Genomic DNA, 27,961 nt, shown 5'->3' with positions numbered 1-27,961 from the left:
ATTTGTCTTGACACATTACAGGATGATTTTTGCAGATTCAGTAGAGCTAAGGAGGCTCAATAGAGGCTCCTTTCTTAAAAACAAACAAACAAACCTGGTGGCTCTCCACTGCCAGCAACTGAATGAAAGTTCTAATTCTTTAGCAGGATTGTTAAAGCCAACAAAATCTGACTCCAGTCCAGCTTTCTGATCTCATTTCCCAACAGTCCTCCACCTTACCCCGCCCATCAAATGCACTCATTCTGTTCACCCAGAATATGCCTTCTGGGTTTAAGGCTCACACACGCGCATGTATTGTTCCCTTTGTCTGGAACTCTCTTTCTTCCCGCATTCTATGTACCATCCTTCAATACCCAGTATTGAATGCCACATACTCTTTGATCTGGTCCCCTAAATTCCCAATTCCATCTTCTGGGCTCCCACAATATCTAACATTCATGGTTGGGTTTGGGTTTGGGCCCTGTGAAAACAATTAAAGAGGTCCTTATCAGGAAAGATGAACCAGCTGACCATATTTACATGGGGTTTGCATGGATTACAACATAGATAGACTCTGGGTCCCATTCTGGACCGACAAGCTTCCTTATTGGACCTGCCTATACAGGGCACTATTACGGTCCTGACACTGTAATATTTCCACCTTATTTCTTTACATTTCTGTCTCCCCCACTAGATGATGAGGACAGGACTGTGTTATATTTAGTATCGTATTCGCATCACCTAGAACAAAGACTGGCTATAAGTAGGTACTTAACAAATGTTTGTTTAATGACTATAGGAAGTTCCAACCAAATTCTACACTGAAGCCAAGCCAAGGAGAGTACCCTTGGACGGGATAGTCTAATACTTTATGTGTGTGTGTGTGTGTTTGTGTGTGTATGTGTGTGCGTGTGAGAGAGAGAGAGAGGGAGAGGGAAGGAGGGAGGAAGAGAGAGGATATGAATGAAGGGGTATTTTAAAAGAGAATGCTTCTAGTGGTGGTGGTTAATGGTAAAGTTCTAGGGACCTGCCTGTTAGGTGAGTTTTGTGATGATCTTCCTAGTGCCCTTCAAATCACAACCATTTAGAAGGCTAGTATCTGGGCTTCCCTGGTGGCGCAGTGGTTGAGAGTCTGCCTGCCGATGCAGGGGACGCGGGTTCGTGCTCTGCTCCGGGAGGATCCCACATGCCGCGGAGCGGCTGGGCCCGTGAGCCATGGCCGCTGAGCCTGCGCGTCCAGAGCCTGTGCTCCGCAACGGAAGAGGCCACAACAGTGAGAGGCTCGCGAACCACAAAAAAAAAAAAAAATAGAAGGCTAGTATCTTGGAGGCAAGGTTTGTGACCCTGAGTGAGAAAAGACCAAGGAAACTAATTTATATCTCTAAGTGCCCAGAATTAGAGAGAGCACACTGAAAAGCTCATCTTCCCTACAGAAATTTCCCCAAGGCAGATATTTAGAATCAATTTATACTTGGTCCAACAGAGGGAAATTGACATGACACCGATCATTGACTAAACACAACCCCACTGGCTGCAGATTGAGGGACAGCAGTCGAATCGACATCTTAGTGACACAAGGAGCCTCTAGGGGATGCTGGCTTCCAAGGAGAACCTTCCATGGGTCTCATGGCTAGTCACTGTCAGAGGCAAGAGGGTGATTTAGTCTCCAGTCAGAGCTGCTGAGAGTGCCGAGATGCTCCAGGCTTTGGAAGTGCTTAGCCTGTTAGGATCTCAAGGAGGTAGCCAGTGTGAGAATAGGTATGTTATGCAAAATGCTCCTAAAAAACAAACAAACAAATCCTGAATACATGTGTATCCACAGAATTGGCCTACAACCACCCTGCCCCTGACACAGGAGGCATCCCTGAGGAAAAGTGAGATTTAGAAATAGTGACTGACTTTTTTGCTAGCTACCATGCCCTTTATTCATTTATTTATTTTATTTTAAAATATTTAGTTTTTTGGTTGCGCCGCACGGCATGTGGGATCTTAGTTCTGCGACCAGGGATCAAACCCGCCCCCCACCCCCCCCACCCCTGCATTTGAAGCATGGAGTCCTAACCACTGGACTGCCAGGGAATTCCCTGGATTGTGTTTCCTGACTGCGCCAAATTAGCATCAACAGTACTGTTCTTTCATGACATACCTCTTACCTAATTAATTCTCTTTCTCTGCTCTAGCTCAGCCAATCGAACCAGGACAGTTCCCCTTCCTCACTAAGGGAGAGGTCTGCCATTCTTGATTTTCTTCCCTTGCATTGCTAAGAGGCCCTGTGGTATTCTTCCCTTGCATTGCTAGAGGCCCTGTGGTATTCTCCAGAACTTCTTTACCAATAATAAGCCTGATTCTGAACTTTGATTTCCTCAGGTGGCCCCATGCATCGATTCCTAATTAGCTAAGGTCTGGAGAGAAAGCGGGTGATGAATGTGTCTCCAGCAAACTTCTGGCAATTAATAGCTTTTAAAAGGCTTTTAAAGTCTAGTCCACACTGACTACACCCTCTTCAGCGTCCTAATATGAACCTTATTTTACCTTCGTCTCTACTGAAATTTACACACAGACACACACAGCCACTGCTGCCTGCACATAAATGACTCTGAGGTAGGCAGGATAATGGTGCCCCAGAGATGCCCAGGTCCTAACTCCTGAAACCTGTGAATATGTTATGTTACATGGTAAAAAAAGACTTTGCAGATGTGATTAAATTAAGGATCTTGTGCTAGAGTGATAATCCTGGATTATCTAGGTGGGCCCAATGTAATCGCAAGGGTCCTTACGAGGGAAAGAGGGAGGCAGGGGAGTCAGAGTGAGATTAGCAGATGCTACGTAGCTGGCTTTGAAGATGGAGCAAGGAGCCACTAAGCCCAGAAATGAAGGCAGCCTGAGAGCTGGAAGACAAGGAAAAAGGTCCTCCCCTAGAGCCTCCAGAAGGAATGCAGCCCTTCCAACACACTGATTTTTTTTTTTTTTTTTGGGCTGCTTTTTGGGTGGGTCTTCGTTGCTGCATGCGGGCTTTCTCTAGTTGCAGTGAGTGGGGGCTACTCTTCGTTGTGGTGTGCAGGCTTCTCACTGCGGTGGCTTCTCTTGTAGCAGAGCTCAGGCCTAGGCACGCGGGCCTCAGCAATTGTGGCTCGCAGGCCCTAGAGCACAGGCTCAGTAGTTGTGGCGCACGGGCGCGGTATGTGGGATCTTCCCGGACCAGGGCTCGAACCCGTGTCCCCCGCATTGGCAGGCGGATTCTTAACCACTGTGCCACCAGGGAAGCCCCAACATGCTGATTTTTAACCCAGCGAAACCCATTTTGGACTTCTGGTTTCCAGAACTATAAGGTAATAAATTTGTATTGTTTTAAATCACCCAGTTCGTGGTCATTCGTTATGGCAGCCCTAGAAACTATTACAGATTTTGGTATCTGGAAGTGGTGTGTTGCTGTTACAAATAAGTAAAAATGTAAAAGTGGCTTTGGAATTGGGCAGTGGGCAGAGACTGGAGGGCTTTGAGGAGCATGAAGAAATTGCCTGGATTACCTTGAAAAGACTGTTAGTAGAAATATGGATATTAATGACTCTGCCAGAGAGGACTCAGAAGTGAGGAGTATGGTAGAGAAAACATATATTGTCTTGGGGAATACCTAACTTGTCATGAACAGACTGTTGTAGAAATATGGACATTAAAGGTGCTGCCAGGGAGGGCTCAGATGGAAATGAGGAACATGTTATTGGAAACTGAAGGAAAGTGGATCCTTGTTACATAGTGGCAGGAACCTACCTACATTTTAGCCAGCAGTAAAACCCATTTTGTACCCAGTTCTGACCTCTAGAACTGTAACATAATAAATCTGTATTGCTTTAAGTCGCAAGGTTTGCGGAAACTGATTACAGCAGGAATGGGAAAGTACTATAGACCCCTACAGTCGGCCTGGAACTCAGACAGTGAATAGTCTTCTCCTAGTTACCCAACTATTCGCTTCACCTGGCAATTGGGACAAAGTAACAGTAGTGTATTATTTAAATGCATAGGGTTCAGCAGCAGGCAGACATGGCTTCAAATATAGCCTCAGCCATTGCTATTCCCTGATGAGTTCAACAAATATTTATTAAGCACCATCATGTACTAGACAGCTGCCTCAACACTGGGAATATAATAGTGAGCAAAAAACACCTACTAGATGTAAGGAAGGATGACTGTAAGGAAGTCATTTACTTCCTGTGAGCCTCAATTTTCCTAATCTAGAACATGGGAATAATAATTACTTCTCTCTTGTTTAAGGACGCAATACATGTAAAGTCCTTATCACAGTTCTCCATAAATAACAGCTATTATATAGTCTTCCTTTCTCTTGTTCTAAAATACTATTTCTACAACCCAGGGGGGCAACAGCACAGGGTTCAAAAACTTTGAAACTTCAACGACAAAGGCCCTCCAACTGACACACACACCTCCCTACTAATAGGCATTAGCTGAGAGAAGGGAACTTCTGCTAACTTCTAATATTCCTTGCTCATCATCACACACAGAGCCAGCCTCACAGGCTCAAGGGCATCTATCTCAGGGCTGTTTACACATCTGATGATGCCCTTCTCCCCCCAAAACTCTGACATGGAGTTTGGTGTGCATCTAACATAAGTCATTTACACTGGCTGAAGCTTCTAGCTTTGTCACAGACCTTTGGGTGACACCAGGTGACTATGGAAACAGACATATGACATATGCGTGCTTGGGTAAGACAGTATCTACGACGCAGAGTCAAAGAAAATAAGAGAGGTGACTTGGGGAATGTCACCTCACTACTCAGCTTGGCCCACGATGTCACCTAGAGCAACAGCTCTGGACACGGGATTGGGCCAATGTTGGAAGTAAACCCAAGCTGGCAGGCTTTCTTGGACCATCAACAACAAACTTGTTTGTTCAGACTTTCTGTACAGGACAGGCTTTCCTTCTTTTTAAAGTTTGTTTGCTTGTTTTTCACATGCAAGCGCAGCTATAATCGGGAGGCTCAGGGTACTCTGCTTGGGATTCAGCAGCCCAGGGACACGGCTCTAGCAACAATAAACTTCCCATCATTCCTGTTGTCTTGTGGATGCACATTTGGTTCCTGAAAGTTACCTTTTCACACCCTAACCTTCTGTAGTTAACCTCTTGAGTCTGACTTCTACAAAGCTCTTCATTTCCTATTTTAAAACTATGCAAAAACATCCTTTTTTTCTCTTTATTTCCTTTGGTATTGCCATCATCAGGACTGCCTTCTCCCATCCTTCACCTAGCCCACTGCCTTGGAGTTAGACCTTTCCAGGCAGTGTACTGCTGAGGAAGCTCTTGGTCTCACTGAGATGAGAGTGGAACAGTATCCATCTCTTCTCCCTGTCCTTTCTATAACTGTGGGTAACAAGCTCCAAGTGCTGAGGCAGAGAGAGGCTCCTCTCCAACCCACAGGCTCATTTCCAGGCCTCCTGGCACTGACTGAGCTCTCTTATGACCCTCCCCTAGAGGCCCCTAGTCTCCAGCCAGTGCTTGACCTGAATATGTTTCTCCAGGTTAGGCAATGACCTTCTCAACTGCAAAGCTAACTGCCTCTGAGAAAAAGAACTTTTCAAGTTCTTTTGGAATCTGGACTGAGTTGTTCTGAAAATATTTGTCATTAAAGATCCTTGCTGTTGCTGGGGACCAGCTCTCATTTCTAGTTTACTAGAATCAGTGAGGCTGAGGGCAACGCCTGCTGGAGCTGCAAAGCTTAAAGGCATTACAAGTTATCACTACCACTCTGCCCTCAACCCAGGCCATAAATAGGTCTTTCTTGTCCAAGCACCTCCCAGGGAGGCACTCCAAGCCCACCAATTCTATACAATCCAAGCACTCTTTCCCACAGAATGAACTGCTGACCCTCACCCACCACTTCCACTTCCCCACAAAGCTCTCAAACATACAGGTGGCCTGTCGTCTTTGAGCCAAGTCAGGTAGCAGAGTTGGTGACACACACACACACACACACACACACACACACACCCTTCTTTGGTCCTTGAGACCCCAGGATCTCCCCAACAGAAACTTGAATTTCCCTTTCGATAAGGGGCTTAAAAATTCAGCTACAATACAGCCACTATGGAGAACAGTATGGAGGTTCCTTAAAAAACTACAAATAGAACTACCATATGACCCAGCAATCCCACTACTGGGCATATACCCTGAGAAAACCATAATTCAAAAAGAGTCATGTACCAAAATGTTCATTGCAGCTCTATTTACAATAGCCTGGAGATGGAAATAACCTAAGTGCCCATAATCGGATGAATGGATAAAGAAGATGTGGCACATATATACAATGGAATATTACTCAGCCATAAAAAGAAATGAAATTGAGCTATTTGTAATGAGGTGGATAAACCTAGAGTCTGTCATACAGAGTGAAGTAAGTCAGAAAGAGAAAGACAAATACCGTATGCTAACGCATATATATGGAATTTAAGGAAAAAAATGTCATGAAGAACCTAGGGGGTAAGACAGGAATAAAGACACAGACCTACTAGAGAACGGACTTGAGGATATGGGGAGGGGGAAGGGTGAGCTGTGACAAAGCGAGAGAGAGGCATGGACATATATACACTACCAAACGTAAGGTAGATAGCTAGTGGGAAGCAGCCACATAGCACAGGGAGATCAGCTCGGTGCTTTGTGACCGCCTGGAGGGGTGGGATAGGAAGTGTGGTAGGGAGGGAGACGCAAGAGGGAGGGAGACGCAAGAGATATGGGAACATATGTATATGTATAACTGATTCATTTTGTTATAAAGCAGAAACTAACACACCATTGTAAAGCAATTATACCCCAATAAAGATGTTTAAAAAAAAAAAAAGAACTAAGAAGAAAATCTATTCCAGCATTTTGGAATAAAATTTTGTTCCCCCCCACCCCCCCAAAAAAAAATTCAGCTACAAAGGACGGTGTGTAGAGAAAGCTAGAAGGGAAGGTTATTCAGAAACTCTCCTGTCCCAAGCAACACTCAAACAAAAGAAGAATGAAGTGTATTATTTTCCTAAGACATACGCAGAAGTTGTTTCTCATGATGAAGTTTGCAGGGGCCAGACTGTACTGCTCCAGTGGCTCATTAGATGGATCAATGATAACCAAAGGGACTGTGATGAGTCTCCATTTCCTGACCCTGCATTAGCTGCTTCTCTGCATCTGCAAAACCCTCTGCATCTGTGGGATTTGAAGGAAACTGCAGCCTAAGAGAACAGTTCCTGCCCCTCCTCTCTCCTCACTACACTCTCCTCTCCAAAATGTATGCCCAGGAGCACACGTCTGAGTGCACAAGGGATTCGATTTTCAGGAGGCACATGATCTGTTGTGGGTCTCTGACATAGAAGAAATTCTTTTACTATGTATCACGGCTCCAACCCTGACTGTATCCTGTCCAGGGCTACCGAACCTGGAAGAATGGGTGTAGGAAAAATGAGAGAGGTGCAAGGAATACAGGGTGGAGGGAAAGAAATATCTCAGAATCTATTTATTCAACAGAAACTTTTGAGTTCAGGAAAAGCAGGAATTCTTCATTCTAGTTTTTTTATTTACATGACCATTAAAAATAGAGGTGCAAACCTGCCAAGACTGAATCAGGAAGAAATAGAAAATATGAACAGACCAATCACAAGCACTGAAATTGAAACTGTGATTAAAAACCTTCCAACAAACAAAAGCCCAGGACCAGATGGCTTCACAGGTGAATTCTATCAAACGTTTAGAGAAGAGCTAACACCTATCCTTCTCAAACTCTTCCAAAATATAGCAGAGGGAGGAACACTCCCAAATTCCTTCTACAAAGCCACCATCACCTTGATACCAAAACCAGACAAGGATGTCACAAAGAAAGAAAACTACAGGCCAATATCACTGATGAACATAGATGCAAAAATCCTCAACAAAATACTAGCAAACAGAATCCAACAGCACATTAAAAGGATCATACACCATGATCAAGTGGGGTTTATTCCAGGAATGCAAGGATTCTTCAATATACGCAAATCTATCAATGTGATAAACCATATTAACAAACTGAAGGAGAAAAACCATATGATCATCTCAATAGATGCAGAGAAAGCTTTCGACAAAATTCAACACCCATTTATGATAAAAACCCTCCAGAAAGTAGGCATAGAGGGAACTTTCCTAAACATAATAAAGGCCATATATGACAAGCCCACAGCAAACATCATCCTCAATGGTGAAAAACTGAAAGCATTTCCACTAAGATCAGGAACAAGACAAGGTTGCCCACTCTCACCACTCTTATTCAACATAGTATTGGAAGTTTTAGCCACAGCAATCAGAGAAGAAAAGGAAATAAAAGGAATCCAAATCGGAAAAGAAGAAGTAAAGCTGTCACTATTTGCAGATGACATGATACTATACATAGAGAATCCTAAAGATGCTACCAGAAAACTACTAGAGCTAATCAATGAATTTGGTAAAGTAGCAGGATACAAAATTAATGCACAGAAATCTCTGGCATTCCTATATACTAATGATGAAAAATCTGAAAGTGAAATCAAGAAAACACTCCCATTTACCATTGCAACAAAAAGAATAAAATATCTAGGAATAAACCTACCTAAGGATACGAAAGACCTGTATGCAGAAAATTATAAGACACTGATGAAAGAAATTAAAGATGATACAAATAGATGGAGAGATATACCATGTTCTTGGATGGGAAGAATCAACATTGTGAAAATGACTCTACTACCCAAAGCAATCTACAGATTCAATGCAATCCCTATCAAACTACCACTGGCATTTTTCACAGAACTAGAACAAAAAATTTCGCAATTTGTATGGAAACACAAAAGACCCCGAATAGCCAAAGCAATCTTGAGAACGAAAAAAGGAGCTGGAGGAATCAGGCTCCCTGACTTCAGACTATATTACAAAGCAACAGTAATCAAGACAGTATGGTACTGGCACAAAAACAGAAAGATAGATCAGTGGAACAGGATAGAAAGCCCAGAGATAAACCCACGCACATATGGACACCTTATCTTTGATAAAGGAGGCAGGAATGTACAGTGGAGAAAGGACAGCCTCTTCAATAAATGGTGCTGGGAAAACTGGACAGGTACATGTAAAAGTATGAGATTAGATCACTCCCTAACACCATACACAAAAATAAGCTCAAAATGGATTAAAGACCTAAATGTAAGCCCAGAAACTATCAAACTCTTAGAAGAAAACATAGGAAGAACACTCTATGACATAAATCACAGCAAGATCCTTTCTGACCCACCTCCTAGAGTAATGGAAATAAAAACAAAAATAAACAAATGGGACCTAATGAAACTTCAAAGCTTTTGCACAGCAAAGGAAACCATAACCAAGACCAAAAGACAACTCTCAGAATGGGAGAAAACATTTGCAAATGAAGCAACTGACAAAGGATTAATCTCCAAAATTTACAAGCAGCTCATGCAGCTCAATAACAAAAAAACAAACAACCCCATCCAAAAATGGGCAGAAGACCTAAATAGACATTTCTCCAAAGAAGATATACAGAATGCCAACAAACACATGAAAGAATGCTCAACATCATTAATCATTAGAGAAATGCAAATCAAAACTACAATGAGATATCATCTCACACTAGTCAGAATGGCCATCATCAAAAAATCTAGAAACAATAAATGCTGGAGAGGGTGTGGAGAAAAGGGGACACTCTTGCACTGCTGGTGAGAATGTGAATTGGTTCAGCCACTGTGGAGAACAGTATGGAGGTTCCTTAAAAAACTACAAATAGAATTACCATATGACCCAGCAATCCCACTACTTGGCATATACCCTGAGAAAACCAAAATTCAAAAAGAGTCATGTACCAAAATGTTCATTGCAGCTCTATTTACAATAGCCAAGGACATGGAAACAACCTAAGCGCCCATCATCGGATGAATGGATAAAGAAGATGTGGCACATATACACAATGGAATATTACTCAGCCTTAAAAAGAAATGAAATTGAGCTATTTGTAATGAGATGGATAGACCTAGAGTCTGTCATACAGAGTGAAGTAAGTCAGAAAGAAAAAGACAAATACCGTATGCTAACACATATATATGGAATTTAAGGGAAAAAAATGTCATGAAGAACCTAGGGGTAAGATAGGAATAAAGACGCAGACCTACTGGAGAACGGACTTGAGGATATGGGGAGGGGGAAGGGTGAGTTTTGACAGGGCGAGAGAGAGTCATGGACATATACACACTAACAAACTTAGTAAGGTAGATAGCTGGGGGGAAGCAGCCGCAAGGCACAGGGATATTAGCTCGGTGCTTTGTGACAGCCTGGAAGGGTGGGATGGGGAGAGTGGGAGGGAGGGAGACGCAAGAGGGAAGACATATGGGAACATATGTATATGTATAGCTGATTCACTTTGTTATAAAGCAGAAACTAACACACCATTGTAAAGCAATTATACCCCAATAAAGATGTTTAAAAAAAAAAAAAAAAAAATAGAGGTGCAGAGTGTTCTCCTAAGAAGGAGTTGAAGAAAGTCTTGGATGGAGCCAGCAGAGACTTAAACTTCCTGGCTTCTCCTGGGTAGAGAATTCTAATTCCCCTTCTCACACCACCTCCCTCCCTCCCTCCAGGCCAGGTCAGAACACACAAGATAAGCTACATAGAGAACTCCAACAGACATGATGAGCTCCACGCCCCCGGAAAGTAAAAGTGTATCTTACACAAGGACTTACTTTCCTCGGCTACTAGACACAACTAAGGCAAGCTGGCACTCCTGGGCTGTGAGATGCAAGGTGAGAGTGGAGGATACTGACGGGAGGGAGCTGCTCCACCCACATAGATCGCAGATCTTATTTTTTTTTTCCTGATAAAGATATGCACACATCTCCCAGGACTATCGTTGCCATGACAACAGCAGAAGTTGAGGGTGAGCAGGTTAGTGGAACAGCATGCTTTCTAAATTCTCAAACAAGGCCTGAGGCTGCAGTCCCTCATGATGTGGAAAAATTCATGTTGACGGTACTCCTATATGGATTCCCCCAAATTTAAGGATCATGGCTTCTTTCTGGGGGAGAATCAGAGATGGAGTCTCCATGGAGCCCCTCCATGGGGAGGTGATTTAGTCAGGGAGGTAGGAATCCCTAAGACAAATAAGAGCATGAATCTCCCTATAAAACTAGGGCACATAAACTGTCCGTTTTCCACAGAGTAAAGAGATGCAGCAAACCAGGGCAAAAACAATCCCCCGAGGACACAAAAAGGCGCTTTTAAAAAAATCTGCTCTATAATAAAGCCTTCCCACAGAGACTACTCAGAACAACTCAGACCTAAATTCTGAAGCTGAAGGATAGACTCATACCTTGAAAAATCATAAAAATAACTACCATTTACTAAACAGTGTTCTCCAGGCTGTGTGTATTATCTCATTTAATTCTTGCCAACAACGCTGTAAGGTAGACACTACTACTATCTCCATTTTACAGAGAAAGAAACTGGGACTCAGAAAAGTTATGTAATGGCCCCAGGAACATACAATTGCTGGGCTTCCTGTAAGAATCATAAACAGATGGCTTCCCTGCATGGTTTCTGAGCCTCCAAAGGTATCAGACAATCTCAGAAATATTTACTCTCAACTCTATAACCTTAGGGTTCATCAGGATCACTTGGAGGCCTCCTTAAAGCACAGGTGGCCCGGCCCCAGCCCGAGAATTGCAGATTTGATACGTATTGTCAGTGTGGCTCTGGGAACCATACCTTGAGAACCCCTGTGCAGTCACTCTAAACTAAGCTTCTCTATACAGATGAACCTGTTTACAAGCCAGAAACAGAGACACAGACGTAGAAAACAAGGGGGGAAATCAGGGGTGGGCTGAATTGGGAGATTGGGACTGACATATATACACTAACTAATATGTATAAAATGGATAACTAATGAGAACCTGCTGTATGGCACAGGGAACTCTACTTCACTGTACAGTAGAAACTAACACAACATTGTAAAACAACTATACCCCCATAAAAAAAAAGAGACAGAGATAATGCAGGCAACAACACAGAAGAATGAAAGCCCCCCCAAAAAAATAAAAAATAAAATAAAAAAATAAACTAAGCTTCTCTAAGGAAACCTCATGGCCTTAGTTGCCTCACCTACCTAATTAACCTTTCACACTTCAGCTCCAGATCCTCTGGGGTGTTCCTTGAAAAGCTATGATGTTATCTTTGGCAGTGTTGTGCATTTCAGAATTCCTCCACTGATGAATTCTTTGGCTGAGCTCTGAGCTCTTTTGAATTCTGAGCTCTTCTGAAAATAGCGAGTATCTCTCACTCTAAAATTAATTTACTGCTGCCTTAGGTAAGTCCTGAGATCCCACGAAGTGTAGAAAGAGGAGCCTGGAAGGACCAGTCAAGATAGCAAAGCAGCCAGGCGCCCTGAAGCCAGACTAGCTCTCTTGAAGGCAGGGACAGTCTTTCTATAATCTCTTGGGATTCTCTCTAGGAACTGTCACAAGAGGGCACTCATTAAACCCTGTTCAGAGCTTGCACACTGAGAACGTTAAAAGAGTTGTAAGCACGAATGCCTGGCCCTTTAATGCCCTCAGCCCCCCAACACACTCCTCCATCTGAAGGATGACTGTGTGCTGTGCACTCCCTGCTCAGCTCCTTTTCTTTCCCTGTTCAGTCGCACTGAGCTGCCAAGGAAATAAGAAGCCTGTGGTCCAGGTCTGCTCACACAGAGGCAAGGCTGGAGAAAGTGGCCAACAATTGGGATTAACAGATTTAATGCCCGACTTGTTTATCCTGCAGGAAACATCACCTGGTGATGTCCCCATTGATCCCTTCAGAGCGTGGCATCTTAGCCTAGGCTTCTGTGGACTGTGAAAATGAATGAACAGTGTGGGGACAAAGCCAAAGAATTCATCAGTAGGGAAAAACAACTACAAAGAACACATGTGAGGGGGGATCGGTCACAGCAGGCCTCTCTATTCCCATGGCTGCCACTGTTGCAGGTGTTGGTGTCAGAAGGTGCTGGTTCCTGAGAAGGTCTCAGACACAAGTGAAAGGAGACTCAGGCGCCACTAGGAAGCCTTTTGGAAGCAACTGCACTTTCGTCATGAAACACTAAGGGCAACAGAATCAGTGAAAGGCAGGCCCTACTTGGGAATGAAAGCAATCAAGTTTTTTTCCTTTTTCTCAGGCAGAACTGATAAATTCTCCTCATGCCATCTCCAGGAGGGTGGCTGGGGGTGACGGGACTGTACAGACGTCAGGATGACCCAGACAACCTTAGAGGGTCTGTATCTGGGTTCAGAAATGAGAACTACTGAATTCTCGCTAAGATGCTACCAGCGAAGGCCACCACACAGACTGCATGAAACGAAAGTATCCCAGGAAAAAAAGGAATAAAAAGATTAGACATTTGGGACTTCCCTGGTGGTCCGGTGGTTAAGAATCCACCTTCCAATGCAGGGGATGCAGGTTTGATCCCTGGACGGGGAACTAAGATCCCACATGCTGCAGGGCAACTGAGCCCGCACAGCATAACTACTGAGCCCGCACACCACAACTATCGAGCCCATGCACTCTAGAGCCCATGAGCCACAACTAGAGAGCCCGCAAGCTGCAACTACTGAGCCTGCATGCTCTGGAGCCCATGTGCCACAACTAGAGAGCCCGCGTGCTGCAACTACTGAGCCCATGTGCTCTGGAGCCTGAGTGCCACAACTAGAGAGAAGCTTGTGTGACACGATGAAGAGCCCGCACAACGCAACGAAAAATTCCACATGCCACAACTAAGACCTGACGCAGCCAAATAAATAATTAAAAAAAAAAGATTAGACATTTATTAATACTATATGTCAAGCACTATATTCAGCTCTTTCTTCTTTAGTTATCATGGCAACCAGATAAGATAGGTGTTATAATTATACCCAATCTACAGATGGGGTAATTAAGAAAACATGAATTTAAGCAATTTGCTTATGCTCACCCAGCAAGTAAGTCTGAAGTTGGAATTCAATTCAGATCTGGTTCTAAACCATAATCTTCATCTTTATGCCATATTCCCTCCAAACATTGCAGAACATATTTTGAGTTCTAAAACTCTAAAGTACCAAAAGGACAGAGCAGAACACAGAGGAACATCTCTCTAATGTCCTATCACTGGTGCAGAGATATGCTGAAAAGTATGGTTAGGTCACCCATAGAGTAACTGGAAGATATAAGCTCTGTCCAGCTCAGTCCATGAAAACTGTGACTCATGACTCAACAGCCAGGTATCGTACTGGAGAGAAGGGATTATACAAGAGGAGTTAGGACATTTGGGAAGTGGAGCGATGGCGACTCCTTCCCTCTCTTCTGTCAGAAAGATGGGTTCCTCCCTCCTACACTGTTGGTGGGAACGTAAATGCAGCCACTACGGAAAACAGCATGGCGGTTCCTCAAAAAAACTATAAATACAGTCGCCATATGATCCAGCAATCCCGCTCCTGGGCATATATCCAAACAAAACTACAATTTGAAAAGATACATGCACCCCTATGTTCACAGCAGCACTGTTTACAATAGCCAAGACATGGAAGCAACCTAAATGTCCATTGACAGATGAATGGATAAAGAAGATGTGGTAAATATATACAATGGAATATCACTCAGCTATAATAATGCCACTTGTAGCAACATGGATGAACCTAGGAATTACCATACTAAGTGAAGTAAGTCAGAAAGAGAAAGACAAATATCATATGATATCACTTACATGTGGAATCTAAAATGCAACACAAATGAACCCATCCACGAAACAGATATAGACTCATAGACAAAGAGAACAGACCTGTGGTTGCCAAGGGGGAGTGGGAGTGGGGGAGGGAAGGACTGGACGTTTGGGATTAGCAGATGCAAACTATTATATAGAGAATGGATACACAACAAGGTCCTACTGTGTAGCACAGGGAACTGTATTCAATGTCCTATGATAAACCAGAATGGAAAAGAATATAAAAAAGAATAGGTGTATATATGTATATATACACATACATATATCTGAATCACTTTGCCGTACAGCAAAAACTAACACAACATTGTAAATCAGTTATACTTCAATAAAATAAATTTTTTTAAAAGATGTGTTCTTAACATTCTTTTGAATTTGAAGGAGAGTCCTGGGCCAGATGCAGATAAAAATAATCAGTAAACAGTTTCTATTTCCCACTGGCCTAGGAATATACACCAACCAGCATCACTGATGAAAGGGAGAATGTATTCAAAGTTAATTTGGGGCTCACCAGCCTGACCTACAAAGTCTCTATGAGAACAAGAAAAAACCCCTGAAACGGAGGCAGGGTAGGAGGGCATGATTTCATGGGGCTGCTTGGATTGAGTAGTTCTCACCTTTCAGAGGCCTCCCATCCTGCAGCACTTGGTAGTCTAAAACCACTTCCTCCTCCATCGCTTCTTCACACCATCACTGGCATTAGGGTTGCAGATTTGTCAATGAACTATTTTATGTTTTTCCCCTTGCCATCTGGCAATATTAGCTCTCTAATGAATTGCTTTAACTCGGGCATTTGTTTTTTTTAACAAATGTGACTTTTAGTTGAATTATACAATATTCATAAATAGCAAATGCTGGCTGATTAGAATCAACGAGAACCCTTAGAGCTGCCAGCGAGAATGGGCCCTTAGCTGCACATGTTACTTGCATAGCCTAATCACTTGAAAGGCACCAGCTTACTTTTGGAAAGAACTTTTTACACATACGCTTATGTAATCTGTTACGTATGTATATATGTATGCATTTGGATTTGGGTGGATTCTTGCAAGCCAGCCATGCTATGAATATAAGAGCTAGATACACTTGGATTTGGAACTAGACACACTTGGGTTTGAATCCTACCTCTGCCACTTACAAACTATGTGAACTTGGGTATGTTTCTTAATCTCTCTGTGTCTCTAGCTCCTCACGTGTAAAACAGAGATAATAAATCCCTTGCAAGATTGTCTCAAGGAATAAATGAGATCACACAAGGCACAGTGTCTGGGTACCTTGTGGCTTAATTATTAGTAACTATTACCATCATCATCATGTTCTATTAATAGAGGATTATGGCAGACAACATTTGCAGTCTCTATAATCCTTCCTTTCTGATAACTGCCACAGGGATGGGCCTCCAAAGCCATATTTGTATTATATGACACTGCTTCAGTGATTGGGCAAGAATAAGGAAAATAAGGAAATATGAGTTTAGGCAACTTTTTTAGGCTCACCCAGCCATTGGGTTCTGGATTTAATCTGGCAGATTCTCTTTCTTGAAAGTTTGGATTAGGAATCAGTTCCCATTGGTCCTCTGAACTAAGAAACTGCAAGACTGGTCATGTTTGGCAACGTGCATGTCAAGGCAATAAAATTCAGTCTGCAGAATGATGTACATGTCAGGGAAGGAGGAGGCCTGACTGTGACTTGAAGTCAACCAGAGTGGTGCCCTGGTCCTGACAACTTTTCCACTTCCATGAGAAACTCCATGTCATCGATCTATCTGTTAATCAATCTATCAGTCTCCCTTCTGCTTACTACTTTGAGTGGATTTCCATCACCTTTAACCAAAAGATCTTTGCTAACAGTGTCATCTCTGTGCATGAGGCCACCAGATCTTGCCTGTTGTAGTTCGGACAGCCTAAGCATTTGAAATGTACCCAGTTATTTCAGAAAATAACTTTACACACACACACACACACACACACACACACCCTTATGTTATCTGTTTTCAACTGCTGAAGTACATTAAGTGGAAAATCAAAATACTCCTGCATAATCATGTAAGCAAGGAAGTCACACATGTAAGAAAAAGAAGTAAGAATAAAAAGAGAGCCACTGACATTCCTGGTCTTACAAAAACAGGTCATCTCATGGCTTTCCAGAATCCAAGCAAGAAGGGAGAGACCCTGGGTCTTTACCTGGTGTCGCACTGGATACTGTTGGCCACTGCTGATCAGGCCCTCCTGGACCAGCTCGTAGAATGCCAGCCTCTTCCAGGTGCACAGAGCTGAGTAAACACATAGACCCAAATAATAGTTAGACCATAAATGCCTTTCCAGCTCTCCTTCCACCCTCAGAGAGTGCTCACATCTCTGGAGGCAGGGCTGCAGCTAACACTTTATACTCATGCTTGAACTGAAGCAATTACCACTGAGCAGTCACCTTGCATCAACTGTGAAAGCATTGCTGACTTACTGTCTGCTACACCATGCAGGCGATAAACATGTTTTATCTTTATAGCAATTTTGGTTTTCAGTAATGCTGTGTGGTGTTCATTAAATCTAACAGGAAGCCCATCAGAGGGCTAATGACATTTTGTCTTAATGCCAAAGCAGATGAGGAGAGCTTGTTCTCCAAAGCCCCAAGCCTCTTTTGCTAGATCTCTTATTTCTGGGTTCTCATAGGAAAGAGGAAAGCACGAACATTATTTGCTGGTAACTGTAGTATTATTCCAGTTTGGCCCAATTAATTCTTAACTTTATTTTCTGTTTTACTCTTTCTGTATCTTTTCCTCATGGATAACCCACCCTACATTTCCTGGGACTAGAGGAAGTTTATCACCAGCACTCATGGATCCCAGTTCAGAAGAGATTAATTCATCATGAAATATTGCAGAGTGAGACATGAACTGGGAGATCCTTAGAGGCAAGTAGAGATAGAACGTAAATTGTTCAAGGGCAGAGAGAACATCATATTCTTTATGTATGTGTAATGTTAGCAGATATGAGACCCTCAATATTTTCTGGATGAAGAAAGGAACAAATGGGACCCTAAGAGTAAATATCACCCAAGAAAACCCTCACCAAAATAAGAGGACTCTTTGAAATTAGGCATTGGTTCATCTCGGAAGTTAAGTTACTAAAGTAAAACTTAGAGTACTACTGCCTGAAGGGGTCATGTGACTCAACAGAGCAGGAGAACTTGAAATATTGTGGGGGAAGGTCATCTCTAAGTTCAATATTCTCTTACTCTTTTTTTTTTTGGCCGTGGCAGGAGGCTTATGGGATCTTAGTTCCCGGACCAGGGATTGAACCCGCACCCTTGTCAGTGAAAGCACAGAGTCCTAACCACTGGACCGCCAGGGAATTTCCAATATCCTCTTACTCTTTGACTTCAAACAACATATCTAGTGGAAATTCACTCATTAAGCTCTGCCCTACTGCTGTTCTTCCCTTCATCTACACCCTAGAATCTTCTCTTTTTTCCAAATATTAATATCCTTCGGGTGTTGGTGGATTCTACCAGCAAATTGTATGGGTTCAATTAGATTCACTCTGAAGATGGAACTACCCTAGGAACCAGCTCAGCTCAAAGCAGAATTTTCAAAGGAACAGGCACATGATATCTGAGGCTAGAAAGGCCAAGAAGCCAAGCGTATGTGTGAAAAAGATGAGTGTTGTTTAAGTTCACAACTTTAACATATGTTCCATGTACTACACTGTGAGGAATAAATAACATTTAATTTTAATTTTTATTTCATCTCTTATCCTACTTGAATCTCATAATATCTTAATTGAATCCTGAATAGAAACACATGTGGCTTCTTTTTTTTTCATTTGAAAATGGAATAAGGAACTGATATAGTTTAGTATTTTATTTTAATATAGTTTTAAAGGTGCCTCTTATAGCTTTGGTACTTTTCAAGTAAAGCACTAATTCAACTGGGACAAAAGAAGTTGGTATTGTAAACCATATCTTTTCCTATCATATAGTCTACCACAATAGCTCAGATGCAGGCAAAAGCATAAGCTGGTTTCTAACAAATAGAAAGAATCTTTCTGAAACCTAGTATTCTGGCATCTGCATAAGTGTTTCTGGCCTAAAGTTATGACCAGATTCCAATGTGATGTCTCACCAAGCCAACTACTGATCTTCAGTTTTCACTGATTGCTTCTCGTTCAGAAAGAGCACCCATTATAATGATTTCTGCTCAATTTGTAATGTAATGTTTGGGAATATGTTGATTTATTTTGATTTAATGTGTTTTTAACAGGCTAAAACTAATTTTTCATTAACTCAATACATACTCTGTAAGCGCTCTCTTTAGAAATTGATCAAGGTTTGGTGACGATCTACTCAAGAGTTGCCCAGATATTTTGAGGGGCTTAAGTCTGGAGTTTATTTCTTCTTTAAAACTAAGTTATTTTGGTGGTAGTGAACACTAGTTGCTTGGCTCTCTCCATTTGGTTTCCCAAAGACACTCACAAACAATGAATCTTTTATTTGGCTCGGTGGCATGAATACTAGATCAGGTCTGGGAATAATGGTAGTTAATCAATTACTGTCAAAGAGACAAAATAGAGAAGGCAAAATTATATTTAATCTGAGTTTTAAAGTAATGTTATTGCTCTAGGTTAATTTAAAAGTAAGCTAGATTTGGTCTCCAGATATTCAATAAAAGCCCTTCACATGGCTCATCCTCTGAAGAGAGCTCTTGCCACTGAGGGCAGGCAATAAGATAGCAACAAGATGGAAAAGATAAGGAGACTCTAATAGGGGTGAACATGAACAACAATTATTGTGGTTAACAGGATATAACAGTCAATGTGTGACGGAAAACCAAGGTAGACAACAAGTGCATATATATTACACAATGTACTCAAGTCTGAAAGCATCAGTATGCATTATAATTTTAAGGGAAGGACAGAAAGTACAGATGGGGAAGGGATGAAAGAAGTTGAAGCTACTTCCTTATAGAAATTTTAATGAGAGAAAGTAAACAGTCGCCTGTATCTGTGATTTTACAGGAGATTCTTATTTGCCGGCACTTGATGAGCGTTTGGCACTGACCACTTCCAATGTTTCAAGGAACAGACACGGAGACATATAAACAACTGCATTCCCCTGGCAAAGTATCTAAGCTTCTCAGTTTTGACAGCTGCTTCCGGCCTATGAAGACAGTTTACCTGAGTCAAACAGTTGCAGTAACTTCTGAGTGAAATGAGGAGGGAAAGCCATACCTGTGCATTCCTGCTCTCAGGGAGGCAGAGTAACGCCAGTCAGGGTTGGGTTGTCGGGGCTGCAAAATCACAAAGGGAGTTTTTGTTAATATGGCAAAAACGATGATCTCCTAGCGACGATGTTCACCGATGAGTTGTTTCTTAAATATTTCCATGTAGCTATTAAAAGTATGGAAGAAGCCATTTCATATGCATCTCTAAGATGATGTTCACATATATATATAGCACTTCAGGAGAAAATTAAATTAGCTCATCAGGGTCCTTGCACAGATTAAATACCATGGAAAACTGGGTTTAATGATGCTGTGAGGACCGGCTTTGGCTTTGCCTTGCTCAAAACAGGTCTACGTATTAAGATACACACTACTATATATGAAGTAGATAAACAAGGGCTTACTATATAGCACAAAGGAACTCTATTCAATATCTTGTAATCTGAAAAAGAATATATATAACTGAATCTCTGTACCCCTGAAACCAACACAATATTGTAAATCAACTATACTTCAATTAAAAAACAAAACAAAACAGGTCTATGTTCCTAAAGCAGCACTAGTGGAAGGACAGTCTATTCTGAAACAGGAAAAGCTTTCATTGTTTTTGCCCTCAAATGCCCCTTTAAGGGAACATCCCCAATTTGGTATTCTAGCTATAACAGGGAACACAGCTACACAAATTCTGCTGTTCTGGCTGGACTGCAGAGCACTGCAATCTGCTGCTGACTTTGCAGACTGCAGCATGTTTGACTCTGGGCGGATGTGCCCAGTCATAATGCCAGCAACTGATAACAACCTCTTCTGCTGATTGAAGAGGAATACAAGGGAGAGGAAAACAAACCACCGCGGGGTTTGACCTTGTTGTGCTGCATAATCCTTTTCATAAAATTGTACTTGTTTCCTGCTCCTCTGAGGGCTTTGCCTTCTTATTCAATTACTGTTTGCTAAGCTCTGTTTAACAGGCAGCAGCTGAAACCTAAGAAGAACCTGACTTGCACCACCTATGTGTTGGAAAGATGCATTGCCCTGTGTCTTCAAACTCAATTCAAAGTGGAGGGGACACCGAGGGAAATGTGGGTACCTAGAGACTGTTCTGGAAGTTATGTGCAGAGTAGAAGCTACTCAGGAATCACTGGGGACAAAATCAATCACCATCACTATCTTGTTATCAATTAGCAAAAGTGTTATCATGAAAAACCCACGACAGATGTTCCTCTCGATGTGTTTTCATGGGCAGAGATTAAAGTGGTCCTGCCACTGAATATTGAGGCCTCTTTGAATGGAAAGATGAAGAGATGGAGGTTGTATTCTGCATTTTCCTCTGGACTATAATTATCGTATTTGGTAGACACAAGGCCACAGTAATGCCAATTACTGTAATGCCAATTGACATTTCAAAATGTCAGTAAGTTTGATCCTGTCATTCTTATAGTTCATTCAAGGGATGCACAGTATTTCATAAACATACTTCTTCACAGGATCCAGAGAAGAAGTGATCAGCATCTCAACTTCCAGACAGACTTTGGGATGGTTAGATGATATTCAACAATTCAGCCGAGTCAAGGCCCAGAAAAAGCTACAACTCTAGGATACTTTACCTCAAATGTCCCCATACACTAACTGCTCTCTCCGGTCCCTTCCATTCTGTTGGCAAGATATGAACATACAAGCTGCTTCATCCTTGGTTCTCAAATTGACAAAATGCTATTGATGTTCCTCATAAAGTACCATAAAACTATCTACAGATGAAATGAAGGGGCTCCCATTTTCTGTCAGGGGTAGTAGAGGGAGCAAAAGAGAAAGTATTTGCAAACCATTTGGTAAACCTGAAAATATGACTGAAATACTTTTTATTAATCATATCATCACCAGCTTTCCCCTGACCATCAGCAGCATTGGTGTCAGCTTGTTAGCTGTAAGAACCCTCCTTCAAGAAAGACTCTGACGTCTGTTGAGCAAATGCTGCCAATTTTTCTATGACTGGGTAACATCCATGATGAAAATTGCTGCAACTTGATCTGGTGAATGAAATCACCAACTCTATTTTGCAGAAAGGCACAGTTCTAGCAGGACTGACCAGGAAACTCAGTCCATTACATAATCTCACTTCCTCAACGCCATGTAATTTGTCATGCTGCTATTTTCTATAATAGTCCCTCAGCAAAAAGATGCTTCTGAGATTTATTTGCCAAAATCATCGTTATGAGACATCTTATGGCAGTGTGATCAGGCAGGGAAAAGGTAAGGAAGAAAGTAATTAATATGTTTTATGTAGCCACACAATACTAGGCAATGGAATAAGCACTTTATACATATTACTGCATTTATCCTAACACCTTTGTTAGACCATAAACTTTATGAAAGGGATTATATCTTTGTTTATAAAACATACTGATATTCTCAAATATTCATAATACATAGCTATAGCTTCAGAAGCTAGCAGGGTTCAGGTATTTGATAGGTTTTTTAAAGGCTTTTGAATAAATTAACTACCATGCAAGGGTAATACTATCGTACTTAAATTACAAAAATTAGAAATCTGGAACTTTAGAGAGATTAGATTACCTGCCTGATAGGTAGGTTTGGCTGAGAGTCATGTTTAGGTACCCTTAACACGAAAGTCTGTGTTTTAAATAAATTTGCATGGAATGACAGATATATATTTTTCTCTTTTTTACTTCTGACTTTCCCAGATTGATTTATTTTAAAGTGATACAAAATTAAATGTAATAAAATGTACATGGGTTTCATGTGAACTTGGAAAAACTGATTAAACTTGGAAAAATTGAAGCTGACAGGTTGACTGCTGATATACCTAATATAATGAGACATATGTTTAGTTCTCTAGTACTTGGATGGTACATCCCTGGGCTTTGCTTAATTTCTATTGGTGAAAAGCCCAGTATGTTCTGTTGTTTCAAAGCATAGTCCTTCAGTAGAATAAGTCATGAAATTCCAGATGTGGAAAAACTGAATTAGGTAGTCCACGTGGGTGATGTAGTATTATTGAAGAACAAGAATCCATTTGTTTCTATCAAAATTATAGCTAAGACTTGATTTATTCTGTAACGGTATTATTTACACTATGGAATATTTGAGCTACAAAAGGGTGAATCACCTCTTCCAAGACAGATTTGAAATAAAATAGGTTTAAAATACCCTGTGTCATTCATAAAATCATAGGACTACTCAGTGAAGTAATATGCTATCTTCTTATCATGGAAATCCATGAAGCTATCAATAAATGATCCTCTGAGAAACAAGACTACATGTGGCATCTCCTTTTCCTTCCTAGTAGGAATCTATTAAAGATGTATCCACTGCAAATTTTTCAGTGATATTTTGTGAACACTGATATAAATTATGATAGGCAAAATCCTAAAATGGCCTTCAAGATCCCTACACCCTACTGTAAATGCCCTGTATAATCTCCAAGACTGAATATGATGGGTCTTACTCCATGATTAAGTTATATTATACGGCACAGCTGGCTTTGAAAAAGGGAGATTATCTGGGTGGGAATGACCTAATTATATGAGTCTTTTAAATCTGGGTCTAGAGATCAGAGACAGAAATCAGAGAGATCTGAAGCATGAGAGGAATTCCATGTGAGAAAATATTCTCCACTGTTAAAATACTGGTAAGGACCTGAGAGCAACTTCTAGGAGCTGAGAGTGACCTCCAGCCAACAGTAAGTAAGAAAACGGGGAGCTCAGTCCTCATGGAACTGGATTCTGCCAACAGTTTGAATGAACTTGAAAGCAGATTCTTCCCCAGAGCCTCCAAGAGAGAACTCAGCCTGGCCAGCACGTTGATTTCAGCCTTGCTGAAAAACTGAGCAGAGAACCCAGTCACAGTGTGCAGGTAATAAACGAGTGTTGTTTTTAACCACTAATTTGTGGTGATTTGTTACAAAGCAATAGAAAATGAACACATAAACTGTGGGTCATGAAGGCAAAAAGGAATCTAACATTTAAAATAATCATTGTTATGTTACATGTTAGTCTTCTAGTAAATCAAAATGAAAAGATGATAAATATGAGAAGTCTAGGTGAATACTTACTTCTAAAAACAGTCATTTATAATCCTAAATCCACAGAGCAGTAAAATAAAATTACCCATAACTTTCAAACATACCTGATGGGCTCTGGTACAACAGAAAATGCTAGGTTTGCTTAATTCTGGATGCACAGCCTGCTAGTGCAGCAGTTACCCTCTCCCCCACAGTTTTACTTCCCTGGAGCCCAGAGTTCTGACCCTGCAAGGCCAGAAAGCAACTGATGTTGCTTATGTGCCAAGGGACTAACATTTTCCTTCGATTTTTGCCATGTTGGAGATTTCTCTGCATTTGTCAAGTTCAAATCCTCGAAAGACAAAAACTTGTGTAATTTTTAGGCTAGCAGATTTAAAACACTGCTAAGGAATTCTCTTGACCTTTGATTTTTGAAATCATGCTTTTAGAGTACTCAAAATATTATCATATGAATAAGCCAAATTTATATTCATACTGTAATATGCCCAGGAACACGGAGCCAGGTGAAATTTACAAAACTCATATTCAAAGACACCTGTAAATCCCCATTCAATTCAGCTAAACCTCTGGGCTTGATGATGGTAATTTTTCATCAAACGTTTGCAAACAGACATCATCCTGACCTCTCATTGAGAGCAAAAATTGGTGGCCAACCAAGGCAAGTATCCAGAACCAACTCTGCTATTCTGTCAAACAAACAGCATGCCAGTAGACAATTTGTAATATGCCAGGCTGTGTCCCTGCAGAGTGTTCTGAGTCAGACCAGATGCCCATGTGCAGGCTCAGTCCTGGGTCAGACCAAAGGGTAGGCCAATGACATTCAAGCTACAATAAATAGCTTTCTCCATCAGTCAGAATATGTGCAAGATAAAGAGACAGAGAGGAGCTCAGCCATAATTCCATCTGGCTCAGCAGATCTATAGAGGAGGGTGAGGAAGGGGGTAATTTGAAGAAACGAACGTATTCTCAGACCAAATAAAATAAACCTTTTCTCAGAAGGACAGTCCTATAACCAATACAGAAATGGCAAAACAAAACAGCCCCACCCATTCAAAAGTGACCATCAGAGGATGGAAGTTCAGATACAATTTCTTTGCCTATTCTGACCACTGTGCAGTTTTTATCAATTCACCACGATGGCACTTTACACTAAGTGTAAGTTCTGATCCAGGACAGAGTCAGTCACCAGCTGGAAAAGTCAGTCCTGCAAGAAATAAATTAGGTGCCACTGAAAGAAGCGTTCACCCTTCGAAGTTACCACAAGTGGAATTAGAGTGAGTATGTACACACAGTGGCAAAAATAACTGAAGATTTGGTGACTACAACTTGCTTTAAAATAAGTGAAGTGAATGTAAACTTAACTCATTTCTGCTATACCCTTTTGTGATTTCCACATCTTGTGCTAACCGGTCCCACTGAGGCGCAGTTGGACAAATCTGCCCAGAGCACTCAAAGTGACTCAGCAGTCACAGGACCACAGATGCACAGAAACCACCTTAAGACTTGGTTCCTTTTCTTGGAGATTCTGAAGAGGGTGCCAACCACATTCAACACCAGGTTTTCAGAAGTCTCCAAAGAGAAATTCTGCCCCACTGCTAAACAGTTACTTCAAAAACCTCACTGCACAAGTGGCTCACGAAATAAACTCATTGGGGGTAAAATCTACCAAAAGATTAGCCTGATGTTAAATACTGATATTTAATAAGCAACAGGAGAGAAATTAGAGAGAGAACAAAGATAAAAGATCTGAACAGGTTTGGCCAATGGTAGAACAAATAAAAATATCCTACTTTGGTGGTAACGTTTTTACTCATTGATCCTCCCATTGGTGACCTACTTCTATGCAAAGAATTCCTCTTTTTCCAGAGCAGTTAATTGACACCACTAGGTGAATCAGTGGTAGCCTGAATGCCTGAGTATCCCATATCAAAAGGAATATAAACATTGGGATTTCTATCTACTCATACTGTTTCAAAAAGCACAGTCTTTGGAGTTAGACAGATATGACTTAAAATACCACTAGTAGAGTGACTGTGTGTGTTACTTAACCTCTCTGAGCTTGTTTCCTCGTGTGTTAGATGTTGATAAATATTTAACGTATGACTTACAGGTAATGAAACCATACATATATTGCAGTGCAGAATATTTTTGTATAGTAGGGTGGTCGGTGAGCGTAAATTCCCTTACTCATCCTTTCCAATCCCCATCTAATTTTAATGTAGGCATATGGAATCAATTGCACCCCAGGACTCTCCTGCCATCTGCAGTGAGTGGGTAGGGAAGAAAGAAAGCCTAACGTGAGAATTTAACAGGTTGATCTAGCAGTGATGACTTTCAGAGTTGAATGATTTTTGTCCCCATTTTGCCATGCTATGACAACGTGACTCACTCTCTACCTATAACTGCAATAATTCCAGGAGCTGTAGATCTTAGGGCTCTCTTCACTGGATTTCCAAAAAGTGTCTGGCAAAAATTTGCCTTTATTAAAATCATGTACTCTCCTGGCAAAATCCCACAAAAGCAAGCCCTTTTCTGACATAATTTTCTCCCTAAATTAAAGGTTTGTGAACCAAAGCACATATTAACACATAGGTCAGTATAAGACAGAAATAGTTCACGTATCAAATTGTCCCAAGCTTTGAGTCAGGAGACAGAGGGTGAGAGTGTCACTCGCCTGCGCTTCCGGCTCACAGCTGGTTGCAAAGCTTGCCTGGCCTGCTCTCTGTGCCTCTTTACCACCTGCAGCCCACCCCAGGCCCAAAAGGACTTAACAGTAATTTGTTCAGCAAATGTCTACAGCATCCTTATTTAAAATTAAGCCTTTCTACCTGCTGCCAAAAGCTATGATCTAAAGAATTTTGGAGGCTCTTTGATTTCCCCTCCCCCACCCCATTCTTCTTAATCTGCAATCTGCCTCCCGTGGCTGCTCAGCATTGACTAACATCAGGCTCTTCTGATAAATCTACCTACAACGTACATGGAAATTCTCTCAATCCATCTCTGTTCTTTTCTGTGCTTATGCATTCATTTCCTGAAGATGAGCATGAATTTAGAATGTGAAACTATGGACGTTAATAAAAAGACAACAATATGTCAGTGAAAACATCACAAAAATACAGGAGGGACAAATATTATTAACTCATTTTGTAGGACCTCTGAAAGTCCTAGCTACAAAGTAGTTGTTTGGGAAGAAACAACTCATCACTTTTTATGGGACAAAATTTTGGCTTCTGAAATCCAAGTTTAAAGTATCACAAAGCAGGGTTCTATTATTTCAAGCATGCATATGGAGACAAACACACTACACAAACACATGCACTGTGTCCAACAATTTATATACATCCTTCATATACTGAGCAAACTGGCCTTACACCTACTTAAAACCAGTGTATCTACTAACACCTGTCTCTCTGTCTCTCATGTACAGTAAGCCATCCACTTTCCAAGGCTTTTGTAGCTAGATCCAGAAATTAAATGTGTGCTTTGGAGCATGTTGAAGTACCATTTAAAGTACTGTCATTTAACTTAAGGACATGAAGGGCTTGAAGAGGCTGCTTCACATCTCATCAAAACCTTAGGAATTCTCAAGAGGAAATCAGAAGATTACATTTATGCTAAATGCAGGGAAATCCTCTCACAAGGAGTTCACACAAGGCCAAAAAAGATAACTAGTGGCAGAATTCTTTCTCCCCAACCCCAGCTTGTCCTGGTCTTCACCATATCCCCCATATCCCTAATCCACTCATTCTACCATCTCCCTGGCCCAAGCAGACAAATTGGTTCTTGGATGCCATCATTCATCTCCTCCGACAGCCCCAACAGAATAGTTACCACAGCAAACAGCCAAATCAAACTTTGTCTTCAGGGTGAGGTCCACATTCTATGGCTTTATCACCTCTGACATGAATTTCTAGCAGATCTCATCACATTAGTTCAATGCAATTACCAGAAATATTAACTG

At 41.4% G+C, this 27,961-nt stretch overlaps 1 protein-coding gene across 3 annotated transcripts in view; it reads right to left on the bottom strand.

Moving 5' to 3' along the window:
• LOC136120649 (protocadherin alpha-C2) overlaps positions 1 to 27,961 on the bottom strand; it is a 108,189-nt gene that overhangs the window by 15,934 nt on the left and 64,294 nt on the right. For all 3 annotated transcript variants that reach the window (XM_065874171.1, XM_065874169.1, XM_065874168.1), the window contains 2 exons: positions 19,972 to 20,030; positions 16,930 to 17,018 (listed from right to left, as the gene is read on the bottom strand). In XM_065874171.1, the coding sequence (XP_065730243.1) occupies positions 16,930 to 17,018; positions 19,972 to 20,030 (148 nt within the window). The remainder of the gene's footprint in view (positions 1 to 16,929; positions 17,019 to 19,971; positions 20,031 to 27,961) is intronic.

The sequence above is a fragment of the Phocoena phocoena genome, chromosome 3 (assembly GCF_963924675.1).
Source record: "Phocoena phocoena chromosome 3, mPhoPho1.1, whole genome shotgun sequence".
Taxonomy (NCBI): domain Eukaryota; kingdom Metazoa; phylum Chordata; class Mammalia; order Artiodactyla; family Phocoenidae; genus Phocoena; species Phocoena phocoena.
Note: the sequence above shows the minus strand (reverse complement) of the source record. Positions and strands in the feature narration are given on the sequence as shown.